This window comes from Scleropages formosus, chromosome 3, assembly GCF_900964775.1.
Source record: "Scleropages formosus chromosome 3, fSclFor1.1, whole genome shotgun sequence".
Taxonomy (NCBI): domain Eukaryota; kingdom Metazoa; phylum Chordata; class Actinopteri; order Osteoglossiformes; family Osteoglossidae; genus Scleropages; species Scleropages formosus.
Genome location: NC_041808.1, coordinates 30,385,240 through 30,406,092, shown reverse-complemented (window position 1 = coordinate 30,406,092; position 20,853 = coordinate 30,385,240). Strand labels below are relative to the sequence as shown.

Here is a 20,853-nt window from a genome sequence, read left to right as displayed (position 1 = left end):
CAGAGAAAACATTTTCAGTTTTTTCACTGACAAAACTAGTTGTATTCTGTAAATATAAAAAAACAACAGAAAGTGACACCTGCAGCAAACTCAAAAAAAGTTGGGACAGAGACAAAACACAGCTGAAAAGGTTACAAGTAGCACTTTTCTGGAAGGTTCCACAATTAGCAGTTCAACCGGTAACAGGTGAGGTTATCAAGATGAAGTAAAAAAGGTGCATCCACAAAAGGCTTTATCTTTGTAAGCAAGGATGGGTCATGGTTCACCACTGTGTGCGCCAAGGGGGGCGTGGTGGCACAGTGGGTTGGACCACAGTCCTGCTCTCCGGTGGGTCTGGGGTTCGAGTCCCGCTTGGGGTGCCTTGCGACGGACTGGCGTCCTGTCCTGGGTGTGTCCCCTCCCCCTCTGGCCTTACGCCCTGTGTTGCTGGGTAGGCTCCGGTTCCCCGTGACCCCGTATGGGACTAGCGGTTCTGAAAATGTGTGTGTGTGTGTGTGTGTGTGTGTGTGTGCGTGTGTGTGTGTGCGCCAAACTTTGTGAGAGAATTGTCAGTCAGTTCAAAGACGGTTGTCACGCCCTCCACCTTGGCGCAATGAAGAACACCTGTGGCAGATCAGGAGACGAGTGTATAAAAGGAAAGCGTGGAGCACAGGCATTAGCAGAACCTTGTTACTCATTCATGTTCCTTGCCTCAGCTCTCCTGACTTCCCTGAGTCCTTGTCCTTGTCACCTGCGTCCTCTTCCTTGTTTCCCTGTGCCCTCTCCTGGATCTGCATGACTTCCTGGCTTACCACGACTTCTCGCTTGTTTACCGGATTACGACTCTCGGATTCTCCTTTCGGATTTCGTTTGCACATCGGTGACCATTTGCCTGTTTATTTGACCATGTCTTTTAGATGACCCCTTGAGAAACCTTCCTGTGCTCCGCACTTGGGTCCAGTGCTTCCGCTCCAGGGGGACACCGTGACAACGGTGTTTCTCAGCGCAAGATTACAAAGAATTTAGGTCTTTCACCATCTACAGTTCATAATATCGTGAAAAGATTCAGGAAGTCAGGGAAAATCTCAGTGCGTAAAGGCCAAGGGTGGAAACCGCTGCTGAATGCGCGTGACCATCGAGCACTCAGGCGGTACTGTTTGAGAAACCGTTATGCTACCTTGATGGACATAACCACATGGGCTTGGGAGTACTTTGAAAAATCATTGTCACTCAACACAGTCCGTCGCTGCATCGAGAAATGCAACTTGAAATTGTATTATGCAAAGAGGAAGCCATTTATTAATTTTGTGCCCAAACGCCGCCGAGTTTTCTGGGCCCGACATCATCTGAGATGGATCGAAAAACAGTGGAAACGTGTTCTGTGGTCAGACGAGTCTACATTTCAGCTTATTTTTGGGAAAAACGGACATCGGATTCTATGTACCAAAGATGAGAGAAACTATCCAGACTGTTACCAAGAAAAAGTGCAAAAACCAGCCTCTGTGAATATAATGTTGAATAATTTGTAATGTGAACACATTCTCAGTTTTATACTAAAACTGGACAGCACATAGAAAAAAGGTCAATATATAGTAAAAATTTTATACACACACACACACACACCATCTGAACCACTTGTCCCATACGGGGTCGCGGGGAGCTGGAGCCTAACCCGGCAACACAGGGCATAAGGCTGGAGGGGGAGGGGACACACCCAGGACGGGATGCCAGTCCATCACAAGACACCCCAAGCGGGACTCGAACCCCAGACCCACCAGAGAGCAGGACCCGGTCCAACCCACTGCGCCTCCCTGTAAAAGTTATATTGACTAAAAATTCACTTACACTTGAGATATTTAGAAATCCTTGCCTGCCAGCTGCTGTCAGTCTCATTGGACACAAACTGTATTCCCACTCTAAAAAAAATTACAGTAGGTTGTTGCTCTTTTGGTATATAGTGGCATGGTAGCACAGCAAGTAGTGCTGCTGTCTCACAGGACCTGGGTGGTGTGAGAGGATATGGGTTCAATCCCTGCTCAGTCTGTGTGGAGTTTGCATGTTTTCCGTGTCTGTGTGGGTTTCCTCTGGGTGCTCTAGTTTCCTTCCGCAGTCCAAAGACATGCTGTTCAGAGTCCCCCATAGTGTGTGAGTGACCCAGAGAGTGTGTTTCACTAATGTATGGATGACTGACCCATTGTAAGTAGTGTCTTGTGCATCTCAGAAAAGATACAACTTGTGCATTACATCAGGAGAAAGAGAGACGGTTGCAAACATGTGATTCTTCAGTAAACCTAGTTTGTTTCTTTCCACTTTATGCACCGATGTTCATCGCATGAGTAGGTGCACAAAACTCAGGATAGACTAATGCTGATCACATTCTTACAATTTTTTTTCTTTTAAAAGTACACAAACATTTACATACAATACAGGAGTAGCGGCTATGTAAAGGCTTATCTGGGCATGATCATAAAGTTATGGTGCATGAACATTTACACTATACATGAGCTTGAGAGATCATGGGCAAAAGTGAGTCCAGAAGAGGTGAGTTTTCAGACCCTTCTTGAATGTAGACAGAGTTTCATCAGTTCTGAGTGAGAGTTGGATGTCATTCTACCACGACGGAGCCAGAACTGAGAACCTCTGCGCTTTACCTTTTGTGCGTGGGACCACCAAGTAAGCAGAAGTGGACAAGTGAAGCAGTCTGGTTGAGGTATAGTGGTTGATTAAGTGTTGTAAATAGCCAGGAGTAATTCTATAGATGGATTTGTAGGCAATAACCAAGGTCTTGAATTTGATCCTGGCAGCTACTGGAAGCCAGTTCAGAGAAATGAGTAGAGGAGATACATGGGAACACTTTGGCAAATCAAACACAACTCGTGCAGAAGCATTCTGTATCAGCTGCAGAGGTTTGATGGCAGTAGTAGGAAGGCCACACAGGAGAGAGATGCAGTAGTCCAGATGTCACCATGGCCTGGACAAGTAGTAGGGGAGAGTCAATTGTGAGGTAGGACGGATCCTATGGGTATTATGCAGGATGTATCTGCAGGTCCGGATTGTGGCTTTGATGTGCTGGGAGAAAGATAGACTTGAGTCAATCGTCACTCCTAGACTCTAAGCCGAGGAAGTAGGCAAAATGAGTGAGTTGTCCAGTTTGATCGATAGAGAGAGGAGGACAGGCTAGCAGGGAGATGAAGAATCTCTGTCTTGGAGGGGTTGAGTTGGAAGTCATGATCTGACATCCAAGCAGATATGTCTGACAGGCAGGCAACAATGTGTGCAGAAATGTATGATGCTCCAGGTGGAATGGAGAGGAAAACCTGGGTATCATCACCATAGCAGTGGTATTTGAATCCATGGGAGGCTATGACCAGGCCGAGGGTAGAGGTGTGGATCAAAAAGAGAAGAGAACCCAGCACCAAGCCCTGCGGGACACCGGTTGAGAGAGGCAGAGGAGAAGAACAGGAGCTCCAGTAAACCACTTGATAGGATCTGTCAGATAGGTGTCATGGTTTCCGCATGGAGAGAGATGACGGACCCAATTGCAGGTGCTCAAGTGTTTTATTCAACGGGGCAGTCGAAATCTCGTGGTCCAAAAAACAGGCAAAGGGTCACCAAGGAGCAAACATGATTTCAGGGAAGAGCCAAAAGACGTAGTCAGGAAACAAGCCGAGAGTCAGAAAACCGGGGAGATGATGACATGGAGGCAGAAGAACAAAAAAAGAGGGAACACAGAGGGAGTCAAGGAGAACAGGGTTGTACGCAATGGTTGAAGAATGCTGAACGGTAGGTTCTGCGATCCGTTGTGTCCAGAGCAGCCCTTTATACTCCTATTTCTTGATCAGCCGCAGGTGTCTCTGGTTGCGTGGGAGCAGGGGCATGACAGTAGGTAGGACTCAAACCATCTTAGTGCCACTCCTTTGATCCTAAGCTGCATTTTTGGTGGTGAATGTTATATACTGTTGTATGTACTTTCAGCAAATACTTTGAAACGCACTGATAGATCCCACTCTGACCAGCGAAAAGGTCAGTCTCATTTTTATAGAAGAATAACAAACAGAGCTTTGCAAGGGTAACTTGTCAGCATCTTTGAGTATTTTATTCACAAATCACAGAGCCTTCTATTTTCACTTTCGACTTTACATGAAAAAAAAAGAAAACATATGTTTAAGGTCATTAATATGAATCAGAATCAGAATCAGAACGAGCTTTATTGCCAAGTATGTTCGCACATACAAGGAATTTGTCTTGGTGACAGGAACTACCACAGCACAGACAGAATGACAGTGACAAGACAGGTGAGAAGATAGAGTATGTGAGCAAGGGATAAAAAATATTTAAAAATATGAAGTACCCAATATACAAAAATAGTCACTAGATACAAATGCAAGGGAGTGTGAGTAAGAGATATGTGATAAATAATTATAAATATAAATAGCATTATGTATTGCACGGTTTACTCTCTAGGGGAGAGATTTAGGTGTTCATGAGGTAGATGGCCTGAGGAAAGAAACTTTTCTTATGCCTGGCTGTCCTGGTGCTCAGTGCTCTGTAGCGCCGGCCAGATGGCAAGGGTTCGAAGAGGAAGTGGCCTGGATGTGAGGGGTCTAGAATGATTTTGCTAGCCCTTTTACTGACTCGGATGTGCCGATGATTTTTCCAGCAGTCCGAACTATCCGCTGCAGTCTTCTGATGTCTGACTTCGTAGCTGAGCCAAACCAGGCAGTTATAGAGGTGCAGAGGACGGACTCAATGACTGCGGAGTAGAATTGCATCAGTAGCTCCTGTGGCAGGTTGAACTTCCTCAGCTGGCAAAGGAAGTACAACCTCTGCTGGGCCTTCTTCACAATGGAGTCTATGTGGAGCTCCCACTTCAGGTCCTGTGAGATGGTGGTGCCCAGGAACCTGAATGACTCCACTGTTGCCACAGTGTTGTTCATGATGGTGAGTGGGGATAATGCTGAGGTGTTTCTCCTGAAGTCTATGATCATCTCCACTGTTTTGAGCGTGTTCAGCTCCAGGTTGTTATGACTGCACCAGACAGCCAGCTCTTGGACCTCCTGTCTGTAAGCAGACTCGTCGCCATTCCGGATGAGGCCGATGAGTGTGATGTCGTCTGCAAACTTCAGGAGTTTGACAGAGGGGTCTTTTGCGGTGCAGTCGTTGGTGTACAGGGAGAAGAGCAGTGGGGAGAGCACACATCCCTGGGGGGCGCCAGTACTGATTGTGTGAGTTTTGGATGAGAATTTTCCCAGCCTCACTATCTGCTGCCTGTCTGTCAGAAAGTTGGTGATCCACTGACAGATGGAGGTGGGCACAGAGAGTTGGGTTAATTTGGACAGGAGGAGGTGTGGGATGATGGTGTTGAAGGCTGAGCTGAAGTCCGAGCTGAAGTCCACGAACAGGATTCTCGCATAAGTCCCTGGTTTGTCCAGATGTTGTAGAATGTAGTGCAGTCCCATGTTGACTGCATCATCCACAGACCTGTTTGCTCGATAAGCAAACTGCAGGGGGTCCAGCAAGGGTCCAGTGATGTCCTTCAGGTAGTCCAACACCAGTTTTTCAAGTGACTTCATGACCACAGACGTTAAGGCGACAGGTCTGTAGTCATTAAGTCCTGTGATTTTGGGTTTCTTTGGGATGGGGATGATGCAGGCTGAATCTTCTGTTACTACTTTTCCCTGTACGTCCACCTTCTCAGATTTGTTACTTAGACTGGTGACTGTGCCTTCTTTAATACAAATCAGAATAGAACATAAATGCAACATGTTCAAGTCCCACTTTAGATTAATTCAAAAGTGGCACAAGTAAATTCACAAGTGTGTACCATGCAGCTAAATACACAACAATATGAATATATACTGTATATTCAGATATATATACATACACATATACATATACTTTTTTATATATATAGAGGGGGTGCAGTGGTGCAGTGGGTTGGACCACAGTCCTGCTCTCGGGTGGGTCTGGGGTTCGAGTCCCGCTTGGGGTGCCTTGCGATGGACTGGCGTCCCGTCCTGGGTGTGTCCCCTCCCCCTCCGGCCTTACGCCCTGTGTTGCCGGGTAGGCTCCGGTTCCCCACGACCCTGTATAGGACAAGCGGTTCTGAAAATGTGTGTGTGTGTGTATATATATATATATTTATTTATTTAATTTAATTTTTTTTTGGGGGGGGGGGGGGGGGTTTATTTAAGTATTATTACTGTAGAGAATCCAAGAATTTGGAAAGAGAAATATAGAAAATGAAAAGTGAGGACATGGAAAATATGTTTCTCCCTTACGCACTATGTCACTTCAAAGATTTGGTTTCAGCAGAGTGATTTCACTGAGGAGCCTTATACAGTGGTGCATATGGCTCATTACCAACACAGGACATACAATATTCAAACACAAGCTCAGTCTGTTACCACACAGTCCCTGGCAGAATATGTAGAAACAGAGGGCTGTGGGCTTTCATTTGGCCTCTCCACTCTGCACAAGCATGCAAGCCACTTCACATACTCCTCTCGTACCTGTGGGAAAAAAGGAAGGTTGGCGTTAGCCTCTGTAAACCAAAGTAGGCATAGAAATCCTGAAGGGAGATCTGCTACTAAACCCTTAATAAATATACTTACTGATTTATTTCTTAGCCATTGGTTTTTTTTCAAGACCAACTTATTCATTCAAGATACACAGGACAAGATGTTATACCCTATGTGTATATTACAACAGCTGTACATAAAGACCCAGTCCAACCAACATCAACATGAAGCCACCAAAAACAAAATCCAGCATTGCCAACATGTATCTCCATGACTCGAGACCAAGAAGCTTAACTATCTTCAACCAACCAACCAACACAACTACAGAGTACCAACATGGGTATTTCATTGAGGTTGTCAAGTGGGCACCTCCCTTCACTGGTGTTTCATTGAATTAGGCCCATGACACCAGTGCAGTCTGCTCTCCCAGACCCACCGCCATCCACATGCATTTCACCCATTTATTTTTCTTGATATTTTCAACATAATTTAGGCTAAATACTGTGCTCATGGGAACAACAGCAAGACCATGCCTGGAACTTTTACTTACAGCCTTCAAGTTCATACTTGATTATTATAGTATATGGTATGTAGTAGGAAGTATTGATAGCTGATATGCAAGTACAAGCAGGGGCAGCTACCTCCTTGTTGAACAAACAGTGGACGATGAAGATGAAGGTCCCTTGCTGCGAGTTGACAATGACAAAGAGGTACTGCAACAAAGTGCTGCTCTGGAAGAATCCCAGGATCCAAGCACAGCCTAGGATGATGGACTGGGCCAGGATTTTGAAAACAATCAGTCTGAAAGATAATTCCGAAAAACTAGGTTGGTATTTGACTAATCACTACGATCACAACTCACTCAGTCGCACAAGAACACACCAAACACACACACACACACCTGGTATCCTTTGCCTGGGAAATACCACTCTTCATACTGGTTAGTGTTGGCTGTAGGGTCCAGAGAATTACACAGAACAGGACGCAATTAACCTGCACAAGTTGGATACAGCAGATATATTCAGTATGTACACATGTACAAGCTGAAAAATGTGTTTGTATGAATTGTGCACAATAAACAATCAAAAAGAATACTTACACAAAGAATAACACATACTGGACCTAAGAAACTCCATATGAAGCCCTTTTCAGTGTTTAGCCAGCACCTAGAACAGGACAGGCAGAAAACTGAGAATTTATACATTTGTTAACTGTAAAAATAAGGGAAACATCACACACACAATGTCTACAACTGCTTGTCTCCAGCGGGGTCGCGGCAAACCGGAGCCTAACCTGGCAAAACAGGGTGTAAGGCTGGAGGGGACACACCCTGGAAAGGATGTCAGTCCTTCGCAAGGCACCCCTAGCAGGACTCGAACCCCAAATCACCACCGAGCAGGCCCCTGCTAAACCTGCTGCGCCACCATGCCCCACAAAGGAAACATCAGCATAGTCTTATAATGAGGCATTGGGCTACCATATGCCTCAATATGCCTTATCTTAGATTGTGTAAGGACCCCAGTTTCTATTAGAGAAATATCTACTTCATTCTCCATTATTAATTCTATCCAATAGTTGATTTAATGAAGGTTGTGAAAACTCATGAGCCGCTACAGAAATTCCCTAAAGTTGGACTAAGATGGGATGGCAACAGGATATATTGCTTACATCATTATTGCATTCTTCAAAGCATCATTGACCACTCATGCCCTGTGGTCACTACTCTGAGGACAGAAATGCAACAAATGAATATGATCACTCAAAATTTTGAAGCATACTACTATACAGAAAAAGATTTGCTGTGTATTTATTGGCCATTATCTTGGTGGATCTAAAAAAGCCACGAAAATGCAACCTACTGTCACACCCCCAGCAGGTCCAACCCATCCTAAGACAGCACAATCTGACGCACTTGCTGCACATCAAGGCAGACAAATAACGAGCACCTTCAAAAAGAATGTTTTGGCACGACTCTTCGAGAACTTACCGCTTCACACAGAATTTGTCTTGGGTCTGACATTGTTTTTGTCTTTTGTTTGTTTTCTTGTACATATCCTGCAACTCAAGTCTTCTGATTCAGAAAACACAATTAAACTCTGCTAATGGGTTCACCTGTCCAAGTTTTCAGAGTGGTCCTTTAAAGATCAGTTGACAGAAAGTTCCACCCAGCAGAGTTTGACAAGATGAAGACCACCATCGCGCCGCAAGGGATGCTTCTCAGACGCCAAGACCAAACCCTTTGAGAGCTGTCGGAGTGGATGGAAGAAATTCTGCAGCTCTTAGAAAATGGGATGGGGGCGTGCTTGAACCAGCGACTGACTAGCAGCAAACACCAATGCCGCCCATTTCAACCCTGACACCGTTGTTGTCTCACTCTGATGCTTGCCAAGTCACGTCTCTTCGATAAAACGGTAGATGCAAAGGCTTCTTGCTGCATCTGTATACTTCAAACTCCAGCGATATAACATATTTTACTCCTGACAGGAATCGCATTACAATGGGCCACCACTACCTAGGAGCAGCAGAATATTCCAGATCTCACCTTTGAGCAGCTCAAAACCTGCTTTTTGGTGAAATTTCACCATCCAGAGGCTGGACAAATGGCTGGGAACCAGTTAATGTCTATAAAGCAGGGAAACAGAACGATTGCTGACTATGCCATGCAGTTTTGCACTCTGGGAGTTGTTAGAATGATGATGACTTGCTGTTTAGTTTCAGAAAAGGGCTCCACGCCTGCACGCAAAATTAATTAGTCTACCACGGCAAACACTAGACACTAGATCAATTCACTGAAAAATCCATTGCCATCGACAATCTAGCTTGGAAACACATCCAGAGAGAACTTGGTGCACCATACCTGGAACACCCAATAGAATCCATGCAACTGCATAGGGGTCGTTTGTAACAACAAGAAAAATTGGGATGGTTTCAGGAATGCCTGTGCCTTAACTGTGGAGAAGGAGGCCAATAACTTCAAACTTATCCGTGGTGACCCAAGACGCCTGAAGCCTCACCACCTAAGCCAACGGACTGGGTGAGTGGTATCCTTCCTCCTTCCTTGCAGTTAGCGTTACCTGTTAAGATTTGCTGGGATGAAAACATGCTATGTGCACATGCTCTGGTAGACTCTGGGGCAGCAGGAAACTTTATATATTATAATCTGGCACTTTCTAAGGGCATAACAATCCAAGAACGTGAGGTTAGACATAGTATTAGCGCACAGGATGGTCACCTTCTTGGCTCTGGTATTGTGGATAAAAAAAAACACAGTTGACTGTGACATAGGGCTGTGTCCTACAGAAAGGGGTATCTTTTTATCTCATTAAGTCAGCTGAAAACTCCATTATTTTGGGTTTCCCGTGGTTAAGAATGCACAATCCCATGTTCTCGTGCATCCCTGGGGAGCTTGTCCAGATATTCAGGTCAATAACCATAAACACAAGAACTCTGCAGGGCTGCGTGCTGAGCCCCATGCTCTACACATTCTTCACCCACGATTGTGTGGCCTCCCAGAACAACACCAGCATAATCAAATTTGCTGATGACATGACAGTCATTGAACTGATAATGGGAGGCATACAGGAAGGAAGTGGCTGACCTAGTGAAGTGGTGCTGGGACAACAATCTCTTCCTGAATGTCAACGAAACAAAGGAGTTGATTGTCGATCCACGGAGGAGGAGGAAGCAGCACTCAACATTGCATAATGGTAAGACATAGGTGGAGAGAGTGAGCAGCTTCAGATTCCTGGGTGTTCACATTACTGAGGATCTCATCTGATTTCATAACACTACACAGCTGGTCAAGAAATCACATCATCGTCTGCACTTCCTGAGAAGGCTGAGGAAGTTTGGCATGTCCAGCCGAATCCTCAGAAGCTTCTATAGGTGTGCAATTGAGAGCATCCTCAATAGCTCCATCACAGTCTGGTTTGGAAGCTGCACAGCACAGGATCGTAAGGCTCTATAGCGGGTGGTGAGAGCTGCCCAAACCATCTCTGGAACAGCCTTACCAACACTGGAGAGCCTCTACCAGGCCAGAGCCATCAGGAGAGCCATTAAGATCATCAAAGACATTCGTCAACCCCAGCACAGCCTTTTTACACTCTTACCATCAGGCAGACGCTACAGGAGTATTAAGGCCAGAACTTCGAGGCTGAAAAAAAGTTTTTTCCCCCCACAGGCCATCAGGCTTGTGAACGACACCCATCCACTGCCTCTCCCCCCATCACTGCAGACACAAATTACCCTCTGATCCTGAGTGGTATCAACTACCCCATCCTTCCCACACACACACACACACACACACACACAAAAGACTAATAACATCAGACACTACAGACTACCTCTGCATTCTTTGAGCACTCATACATACCTCTTTTCAGATTGCAAACAACAACAGGACCCAATCTACCTTTGCAGTACTTTGCACATACATCTCTTCCATGTTTACATTGCACACTGTACACTTTATATATGCACATATTTTGTTTCTTGCATTTGCACTAATTGTAATTTTGTAAATTTGTAACTTATGCCTTGTGTTTTCTTTCTTTATGTCCTTATAATTTATAATTTATATCTTAGGCTGCTGGGAGGATTCACAGAGTTAGAATTTCATTGTATGGTGTAACAGACTGTTTACTGTACATGTGATAATAAACTCTTGAATCTTGTCTCGTGCAGAAGGCAATATAGACACACCTAGCTTCATTTGCCCTGTTGTGCAAAATCCATAGAAAGCCATCCACTCTGAGTACTAGGATTTAGAGGTTTTTAGAAAGAATAGAACTGCCATGCTACCCTCACAGTGTCCCTGGGATTGCACTATTAATTTATTACCAGGCGCTACGCCCTCTAGGGGGTGCCTTTATCTTTTTTCCAGGGCAGAACACATAAGCATGGAATCTTATATACACAAAGCTTTAGCGGCAGACATTATCCTCCCTTACTACCCTGGCTTTGGCTGGATTCATTTTTTTTGAGAAAAAAACATAGGGGGTTGCGCCCTTATGTCAGACTGAAAAGAGGACACAAAGGAGATTGGACCCAAGTCCAGATGAGTTTATTAAAAGTTGAAGGGCAAAGCTGAAAATTGTAGTTGGGGACAGCTGAAGGGTCAGACAATCAGCAGTACAGTTCCTAATAAGCTGTTCTTTATGTAACTTCTTGTTCCCACCCCAGGTTGACATTTTCCATTAATTGATTCAATTATTTGTCTGTTTGTTCTTGCATCATTGCAGACATAACAGTTTAGAAGTTTGCCCTTTCATCCTGTTGCCCCCAGGTGATGATGACTTTCTTTCTGACTTTGATCCCAACATCACCTCAGCCACTTTTCTTTGAGAAGCATCAGCATGTTGAGCAGCCCTTGTCACGGAAGACCCCAGTATAACGTACTCTAACAATCAACCATTTCTTTTTTTCATCATATGGTGGTAACAATGACAAAGTGTGTCAGCATTAAATTTATATATGACGAAGCTTGATGGGATGATGAATTAATTATTTCAAGGAGCTCGGCAGAAGCACCTGCTTTCAAAGTAATTGTGCATACACTGAAGATACAAGAGATAAGATGTTACACCCCATGCGCATATTACTGGACACAAGGACCCAGTCCAACCGATTTCACCAAGTAGCCACAGAGAGAGATTCAACATTGCCATCATACATCTCCATGACTGAAGACAAAGCTGCTTAATCTCCTCCCTCAACCACCACATCAACTACAGGGTGCCAATACGGGTATTTCAATGAGTTTGTCAAGTGGGGACCTCCCTTCATTGATATTTCATTAGGCCCCTAAGAAAGGCTCAACAGCGAAGTAAAAGAATGCACAGCACATCTTTTCAAGTCAAAGCTCATTTTTTTCTTATTAGTGGTGATATGTTTACTATAAGTGTTTACTGTTTGTGCTGTCCCTTACACCACCCTCCTCCACACACATCAGATGTCCTCCACCCAACGCACCACCTCTATAAACTCAAAACATCCCAATTAACAGTACCATCCATGCCAAAAAGTTTCCCATTGCTAGCCATCTGTGACTAATTTTACCAAGCCATTACACACCTCCCTCCGACCTGCAACCCCAATTACCCTGCTTTCTTCTGAACCATAACCATTAACTCGCCTTCTCAGCAGCTTCAGACAGTTCCTTTACAGCCACTCTTAAAGAATTGCCTGAAACACTATACTCCACCAACAGAAACATAACTAATTTAGCCACAAACCCACTTACACCTATCTCTACTGGTCTCAAATTAGCTCGTGACCCCCAGTCTCCTGCCTCCGCCACAAATTTTGTAATTTTCTTTTACCAGTTATCTGCATGGACACAAAATGTGTCATTTCCTTAACTATAATAATACAACAATAGCAAGAACTGTAAGGGCACCAGATTCGCTAAAGCCTCACCTATCAATAAACATATTGAAGTCAGCTGCATGCAGTGAATTTAGTCTGAATCATAGGAATATTAACATTTTTTTGAAAGAATCTGAGATACTGTGGATGCAATATGTTCAAGAAATTATCCTCTGACTTTAAACAGTATAATGTCATTTCAATGTACATTTAAGACAAATACATTGTTCTCTTTTTCAATTTTATGAACGAAAGAAAAACTCACTTATCTCCACTGCCATAACCGGAAGGTAAGACTCTCGCCGAAACTCCCACCACAACTAGGGGAGTACCATAGCCTATGAGCAAAAGGTAACGCTTCTTCAGCCCCTCCTTCTGGATGGCCTGTACCTTGGTCAGACCCCTGACCAATAGGAAGAGCTGCAGTGTCTCCAGGAACATCCACACAAAGCTGGACAGGAACAGAAAGTGCAGCAGCCCAGCTATAGCAGAGCACACAAGCTGAGGAACAGCCAAAGGGAGATGATCAGTCAGACAATCAAACACTTAACATCTACATGCTGGGAAAAAGGGCAAACTGCGGTCTTTTTAATGAAAGGTTGTTAGAGGGATATTGATTTTGACCTGGATGGAAGACTCAGAGCCCTTACTGCATTATTTGTGCGATTCAGGCCCACCAGGAAGAGCAGGTAGGCCAGGAAGAGGGTGAGACTGAGGTGGAGACGAGCTGTATTGTTGACCTTTGGGTTCCAGGTGCAAAAGAGGAAGGTGAGGACAGCAAGACCAAGGAATGTCAGGCCAACACACATGCAGACCAGGTTGACCCACTCCAACAAAGGGTCCTCTTTTTGCACTGCCTGGTGGAAGACACAAAGATGGTGTGAAAGGCAACACTAATCACGTATCCACCTGCCCGGGAAAGAGGGCCGCACCTTCTCAGTCTGCAGGATGACAGCAAAGGTAGATAGGTGGGTGCAGGTGCAGATGGTGCTGTTTCCATCCGAGACGATGGCCATGCAGCCCTCTGTGGACCAGTGCTTCACATCACCACTCTCTTCCCAGTACACACAAGTCACCAGTCCATTCTCTGAGGGCCCCTGACCAGAACAGATCGTGTGAGTTTAAGGATTAATGTCAGTTACAGTGAATTATCAACTTTAGACAAATATCTAATTAAAATGCTGTTTAGGATCACCAAAACCTCTGTTCCAACAACAGGAAGAAGACACAAGGTGGGTGTAATCCATTATATTTGTGTCCACAAGTTAGGCAGCCCATTGCGATAAAAGTGAAATCTACACTACCTTGTGGTGGAGGGTGAAGTTGACAGGCTCTGGAAGGCCTGTGTTATTTGTCCAAAGTAGGGTGGCAGAAACGACATCAGAGTACATCTGCGTGGCATTCTCGGATTTAAAGTACTGGGCACTCAGGAATGTGTCTAATCCAGTCAGGGACATGAACATCAGAGCTGCTGATCCTTGGAGATGAACAGAATAAAATGCAAAGGTTGCTCACCATTATCATCTTCCTTGTAGATGTCCAGATTTTTTTTTATTTCTGTCCATAAACACCCACCATTGCTTTTATCTGCAACTGCTGAAAGGTTAATTGACACTATGTTTTCCTTCACCGCAAGCAAATGAACTGCAGTCAGGTTCGAAGGTCTTTCTGGACCTATAGTTTGAATGTCAGCTTCTGAAAAGCACAGACACACACATTTCAGCAAGAAACATTACAGTTAAATAGAACTGCCCCAATTCCACTGCAGTCTTACCCAAAACAGGTGTCTTCATGGTCTTGTTGAACGGGGTTTGGGTGTGTGGTACAAAGGTGGACACGAGTTTCTCTGAGATCTTCAGCAGCACACTGCCTACTTCTGCACTTCCACCACCCTCCCCACTGTTACTGACAACGTTGGCTGACATGTTCACAGTCATTTCCAAGATGTTGCTTACAGCCTTAGGGGTGAAGCAATGAAAATGATGATGAAAATGAGTGCACAGCTGTGATACTGATTCAGCTACTCACTGTATCTTACCAATTACCAGTTAAGAAAAAAAAAATCATGTGACAGAGACAGATCTACCACAATGATCTTGCTTGTATGAGTGTCATGTCCATGCCCGCACCTCAGTCGACACCAATCAAGCACCTGACTAACCATTCACCTTTAACAGACCTTCCTCAGCACCTGTAGACTTGCGGAATGTCATTTGAGTGAACTGTCCTCTTGCAATGCATCCTGCTATTTTTCATCCCTTGTTTCCAGTATCTGTTCTCTGGTTTTTGATCCTTCGCTTAGTCCCCTGACCCTGTCCTTGGATCTTCGCTCTCACTCTGACTGTCGATCGATCGACCCTGTGTTTCGTTCCCTGACCACGTCCTTGGAAACTTGCTCTCACTCTGACCACCGATCGACCGGCCCTTCGCCTGTCCCCAGCAACGAGAATTCGCCTGACCCTTTGATTCCAGACGAACGATCCTGCACTTGGGTCCAGCTGTCCCATTTGCGTCCTTGTTTCCGCATAACAATAAGATCAGTGTTCCCTCTTTCTATGAATTTTGAAATAAGTTTCTTCCATTTATTAATTTAGTTTCGGCAGTATTTTCCTCACTTGTCTATTTTCAAAAATTTTTTGCAGAGCAAATATCCCCTGCATGTCCACATCCAGCCATTAAAAGGCAGTAAGCAATACTGAAGCAGAGTACAAGCATGAGACCAGATTAATTCAACAGGCTTTTAAGTATTTACAGCTCCTGTCTGGTGTTTGTGAGGAATGTTGCAAACAAAAGTTTGTGACAACGGCATTTTCAGGAATTTTAATTTAGTTTTAATTGTGATGTAGCCCATTCCATATCCAAGACTTTTACAGAACCTCTCCAGAGAATAAAGAGAGCCATACCTTCAGTATTATGCCTTTACTGCTACCTGAAAAGCAAAATGAAAGTGGCCAGATGCTGATGAATGTAGCACAAATTTTTTTTGAGATATTAAAAGTCTTGCAATGACCTGGTGTTCCATCCATGGGCCCTTTGCCTTGAGCCCTGTGTTTCCAGAATAAGACCCCAAATAAAGAGAACTGTTATGTCAGTACACAGCACTTGTTGGTCTTTGCAGCACTGTTGTGTTCATGTTTTGGTGACACTGCCCTACGGCACTGAGGTGTGTTTGTGCATTTTTCAGCCATTTCTATTTAGTTACATGAGACATTGGAGGGTGTGGTGGTGCAGTGGGTTTGGCCGGGTCTTGCCTCTGGTGGGTCTGGGGTTCAAGTCGCACCCAGGGGGCCTTGTGACGGACTGGTGTCCCATCCTGGGTGTGTCCCCTCCCCCTCCAGCCTTGCACCCTGTGTTGCTGGGTTAGGCTCTGGCTCGCCACGACCCCCGCTTGGGACAAGCAGCTTCAGCCAGTGTGGGGGGATGCAGTGGTGCAGTGGTTTTGCCAGAGCCTACTATCTGCTTGCTCTGAGGTTCGAATCCTGCTTGGGGTACCTTGTGACAGACTGGTGTCCTGTCCTAGGTGTGTCCCCTCCCCCTCCAGCCTTACGCCCTGTGCTGCCAGGTTAGGCTCTGGCTCGCCACGACCCTGCCTGGGACGAGCAGTTTCAGTCAGTGTGAGTGTATGCTATGGCACTGAGGTGTGTATGTGGGTTTTTCAGCCATTTCTGTTTAGTTATATTAGAGACCTGGGGGGTGTGGTGGTGCAGTGGGTTTGGCTGCGTCCTGCTTTGTAGTGGGTCTGGAGTTCCAGTCCTGCTTGGGGTACCTTGTGATGGACTGGCATCCCATCTTGGATGTGACCCCTCCCCCTCCAGCCGTGTGCCCTTTGTTGCTGGGTTAGGCTGTGGTTTGCCACGACCCTGCTTGGGACAAGTGGTTTCAGACAATGTGTGTATGTACTGTATATAAGACCCATATTTTTTCTGTAAATTGAGGAATACCAGTTGGTTATGAAGGATGCACAATGAACAGCTGAAGTGCCAAACACACCCAAGAAGTCTCAGACTTTCTGTAACATCACCACACATTGACTGAAGCTGCTTGTCCCAAGCAGGGTTATGGCAAGCCGGAGCCTAACCCAGCAACACAGGGCATAAAGCCGGGGGGTGGGGGACACCCATGATAGGATGCCAGTCTGTCTCAAGGCACCCCAAGCGAGGCTTGAACCCCAGAATCGCCAAAGATCAGGACCTGATCAAACCCGCTGTGCCACCACACCCCCTGCCCCCACCATACCATGCACATGATTACAGGTTAATGAAAACTGAATAAATAAGTTTTACAGCATGGACAAACAGTAAGGAAAAGGAGTGAGAGACTGAGTGAGAGCGTGATTGAGCGAGCAGACTTACAGTTAATTTCTTAAAATTCATTACAGCTTTATCTGGGGTTTTACGTATCCACGGCATTGGATAGAATTGGTGTCATTATGTTTTTACTGACTGAAATGACTTTTGGTCCCAAATGTGTTCATAAGCTGAAGACCCAGTCTTCTGTCTTTTAGGATAATGTTGTAAAGCTTCTGCAGTGCATCTGTAGCTGATTTATTTATTCTCTTTCTCACCTCCAGAGGTAGACTTATGTTGGTGCTGTTCATAATGTCTTGCTGGATGCTGTTCAGCATGGACATCTGCAAAGCCTGGGCCTACAGACGATGAGGACAGGTACAACTTGTCAATAACATTCCCTGCTGTATTGCTGGTTACCCCTTTCTAACCACTCACTTTGCCATTAGTGACTGAAAACTCACCTCTTGAGGTGTAAGTAAGTCAATTTGTGCCTTTAAATCTGTTAAGTAATAAACCAGTGAGGAATGAGATGAAGATATTAGGGAAAATGAGAGAAGAACCGTAATTTTCAAAGAGTTTTATAACACAGTCAATTTTTAAATAACAGTTGTAACAATCAACATTAATGTCCCACTTACTCATGCACACAGTTGTCCCAAACTGCCACTGAAGCCCAGTTGAGGAGAGAAAACCCAGTGAACAGTAGCACTGGTAACTGCCCACAGTGTTGGTACATACTGCATTGGCGCCACATGTGGCTGGGTTTTGAACACACTCATCAATGTCTACAAGAGATGTGAGAAAACTCCCAGTCATGTGACCCATGATCCATGTAAATTACAGTGGGAGCACACAAATATCACGGAGTATGAAAATGCAGGATGAAGAACACATCCACTTTACATATCCCAAGCAATTAATAAATCAAGTTCTGGGTACTTATTCTCATACAGAGCTGGAGAAACTCGGACCTTGGCAGGGGTTAGTGGCACTGGCCATGGATCCCTCTGGACTGACAGAGTATCCCACATAGCATGTACAAGTGTAGGACCCAACAGTATTTTCACAGACCGCCTCAGGACCACAGATACCTGGATCTGTTTCACACTCGTCAATATCTGCAGAGAGAAAGGAAGGCAAAACAGCAGAAAATAGAGAGCACAACACATGTAACAAGCTATAAACCAATCAAGAGTGAAAGAAGGGCTGAGCATTCTCCAGCCTTTCGCTTTATCTTGGAATAAGATAACACTTCATTGTCTGTTTACACAGAAATTTGTCTTGCTTCTCCAGCTCAGCAATCCACCCACCTTATTATATCACACACACACACACACACACACACATTTTCAGAACCGCTTGTCCCTTACGGGGTCACGGGGAACCGGAGCCTACCCGGCAACACAGGGCGTAAGGCCAGAGGGGGAAGGGGACACACCCAGGACGGGCTTATTATATCACAAAAACACAAATAAGACAGAAACAACTTGTCATAATCCCAAAAACAGTAAAAGGCTATTACATGAAATCAAATACAAATCCTCAAAAGCAACATGGATAAATCTGCATTTGCATTTTTAGTGCAGGTACATTAGTCTGAATATAAACAATCCATGGGATGTATGTGTGCCTGTGTGTATGTATGTATGTGTGTATATATATATGTATGTATGTGTGCATGAAAAAACAGGAGAGTCACCTCCTTAACCTGCCCTGTTGGTTCAGTAGTGTGATGGAGTGAGGAATAAAGGAGTGTTTGTACTTGTTCCTCTTGCAATCTGGCACTCTAAAGCACCTCCCAGAGGGCAGAAGCTGGTACTCCTCATGTAACACATGAGAATGATCTGAACTGATCTTCTCGCCAGTCTAAAGGTGTGCTTGATGCAAATATCTAGGAAAGAATTTTCCACAGAATGACCCACCATCTTTGAACAGATATTCAGCAGTCTTAAAATTCTCCTTTTCAGCTGAACCGAGAGGCCACAGAACCAAACCGGGCCTCCATATAGCAGAATGCTGCAAATTGTGGAGCAGAAGAATAGATAAAGAATCTCCCTACTGACTCCAAAACATCTAAGTCTTCTCAGAAAGTAGATTCTCTGTTGGACCTTGTTTCATATGTGATCCACATGATATGACCAGGATAAAGCATTATCCACATACACTCCCAAATATTTGAAGGATGAGGACTGCTTTATAGATTTATTGTAAATGATGACTGGGGCTGGTGTGAGCTGTGTGGATCCAAAAATAATTTCCTCTGTTTTAATGGGATTTAAAATGAGGGCGTTCTGATTACACCATTGGACCACTGTGTTCATACTGCCAAAAAAGGAGTCTGGCTTCTCCCCCTCAGTCATCAATGCTCCCAGTGCTGTGTCATCAGAAAATTTAAATAGATAATGATTAGGAGTACTAATGATGCAATCATTAGTGTAAATAGTGAATAACAATGGTGAGCTGACACAACCTTGAGGAGTGCCAGTGCTTGTTATAAACAAGGGAGAATATGTGTTGTTAATTTTAACCAACTGTTGTCTGTTAGTGAGGAAAGAACTGTACCAATGAATGAGACATGAATTTATCTTCAACTGATACATTTTAGAAAGCAACAAGTCTGGTTTGATTGTATTAAATGCTGAAGAAAAATCAATAAACAATACTCTAGCATAAGGTTTGCTTTTTGGTGTATCCAGGTGCTTTAAAACAAAATGCATAAGAGTAGCTACTGCATCGTCAGTGCTGCCCTCACGCTTATAAGCAAACTGGTAAGAATCTAATTTATCCTGAATAGACTGAAAAAGCAAATGGGAAATGATTTTTTCCAAGGATTTCATTAATACAGAGGTAAGTGCTACAGGTCAATAATCATTACACTCTTTGGGACATGTTTCCTTAGGAAGTTGGATTATGTAGGAAGTTTTCCAGGCTGTGGGGACTGTATATGCATCCAGCAATTGCTGGAAGATGGGCTGCCACACAGGGGCAAGCTCCTCACTGTAGTTCTTCAAAACAGAGGCACTGATGTTGTCGGGGCTGGTGGACTTACGTGCATTAAGATGTCTAAATACGCTGGCCACCTGTCCTACTGAAATTTCCACTCTATCATCAGGCCTTATAAGTAATGATCTCAGCACATCACTGCAACTCTCTACAATCCCAAAGGTCTCAAACCTGGCAAAAAAAAAGTATTCAACTCTACAGCAAAGGTCACCTCATCGTATGTTACCAATGACTTCTGTTGTTTACTGGGCATACCTGCCATGCTTTTCATGGTCTCCCACATTTTTCTGGGATTGTTAGCCTTAAAAGACTCTTCTAGATATCTCTTATGAATAGCCTTTGCCTTCCTGAATTTATCTCTCACCTCCTTGTCCCTCTTTTGCAGCTCCAATTTATCCTTATTTTTAAAGGCTATTTTCCTCTGATTCATTATATGTTTAATGTCTTTGGTTATGTAGAATTTATTATTAGGGTACACTTTAATTGTTTTTGTGGGAATAATAGACAACACAAAAATTGATGTAATCAGTTGTAACTGAGCATGCTGAGTCCAAAGTGCCCTCCCTCAGCACCTCCTAGTCAGTACAGTCAAAGCAGGCTCCCAGAGTCTCTTTGCTGTCCTGTGTCCAGTGCCTTACCACCCTATTTAAAGGTTTATTACTTTTTAATTTGGTCCAATAAGTTGGAATAAGATG

The 20,853-nt window shown here is 44.4% G+C and overlaps 1 protein-coding gene across 1 annotated transcript; it reads right to left on the bottom strand.

The window, feature by feature from the left end:
• Positions 1–6,374: 6,374 nt before the first annotated feature.
• On the bottom strand, positions 6,375–20,429 carry LOC108925938 (adhesion G protein-coupled receptor E2-like). The gene is made up of 13 exons (XM_018738310.2): positions 20,414–20,429; positions 18,107–18,273; positions 17,431–17,511; positions 14,641–14,824; positions 14,442–14,561; positions 14,168–14,343; positions 13,799–13,963; positions 13,517–13,723; positions 13,132–13,367; positions 7,600–7,666; positions 7,402–7,493; positions 7,142–7,301; positions 6,375–6,491 (listed from the first exon to the last, which is right to left on the bottom strand). Exons 1-13 carry the CDS (start codon positions 20,427–20,429, stop codon positions 6,375–6,377), a joined length of 1,788 nt encoding a protein of 595 aa, XP_018593826.2.
• Between the last annotated feature and the right edge of the window lie 424 nt (positions 20,430–20,853).

What these genes read in the sequence shown, in the direction of transcription:
- LOC108925938 (XM_018738310.2), bottom strand. An exon ending in GTCCGAGTTTCTCCAGCTCT is followed by an intron (nt 17,512 to 18,106) that starts GTATGAGAATAA and finishes CATCGTCTGTAG; the next exon opens with GCCCAGGCTTTGCAGATGTC. An exon ending in TCCCAGGCAAAGGATACCAG is followed by an intron (nt 7,302 to 7,401) that starts GTGTGTGTGTGT and finishes ATTATCTTTCAG; the next exon opens with ACTGATTGTTTTCAAAATCC.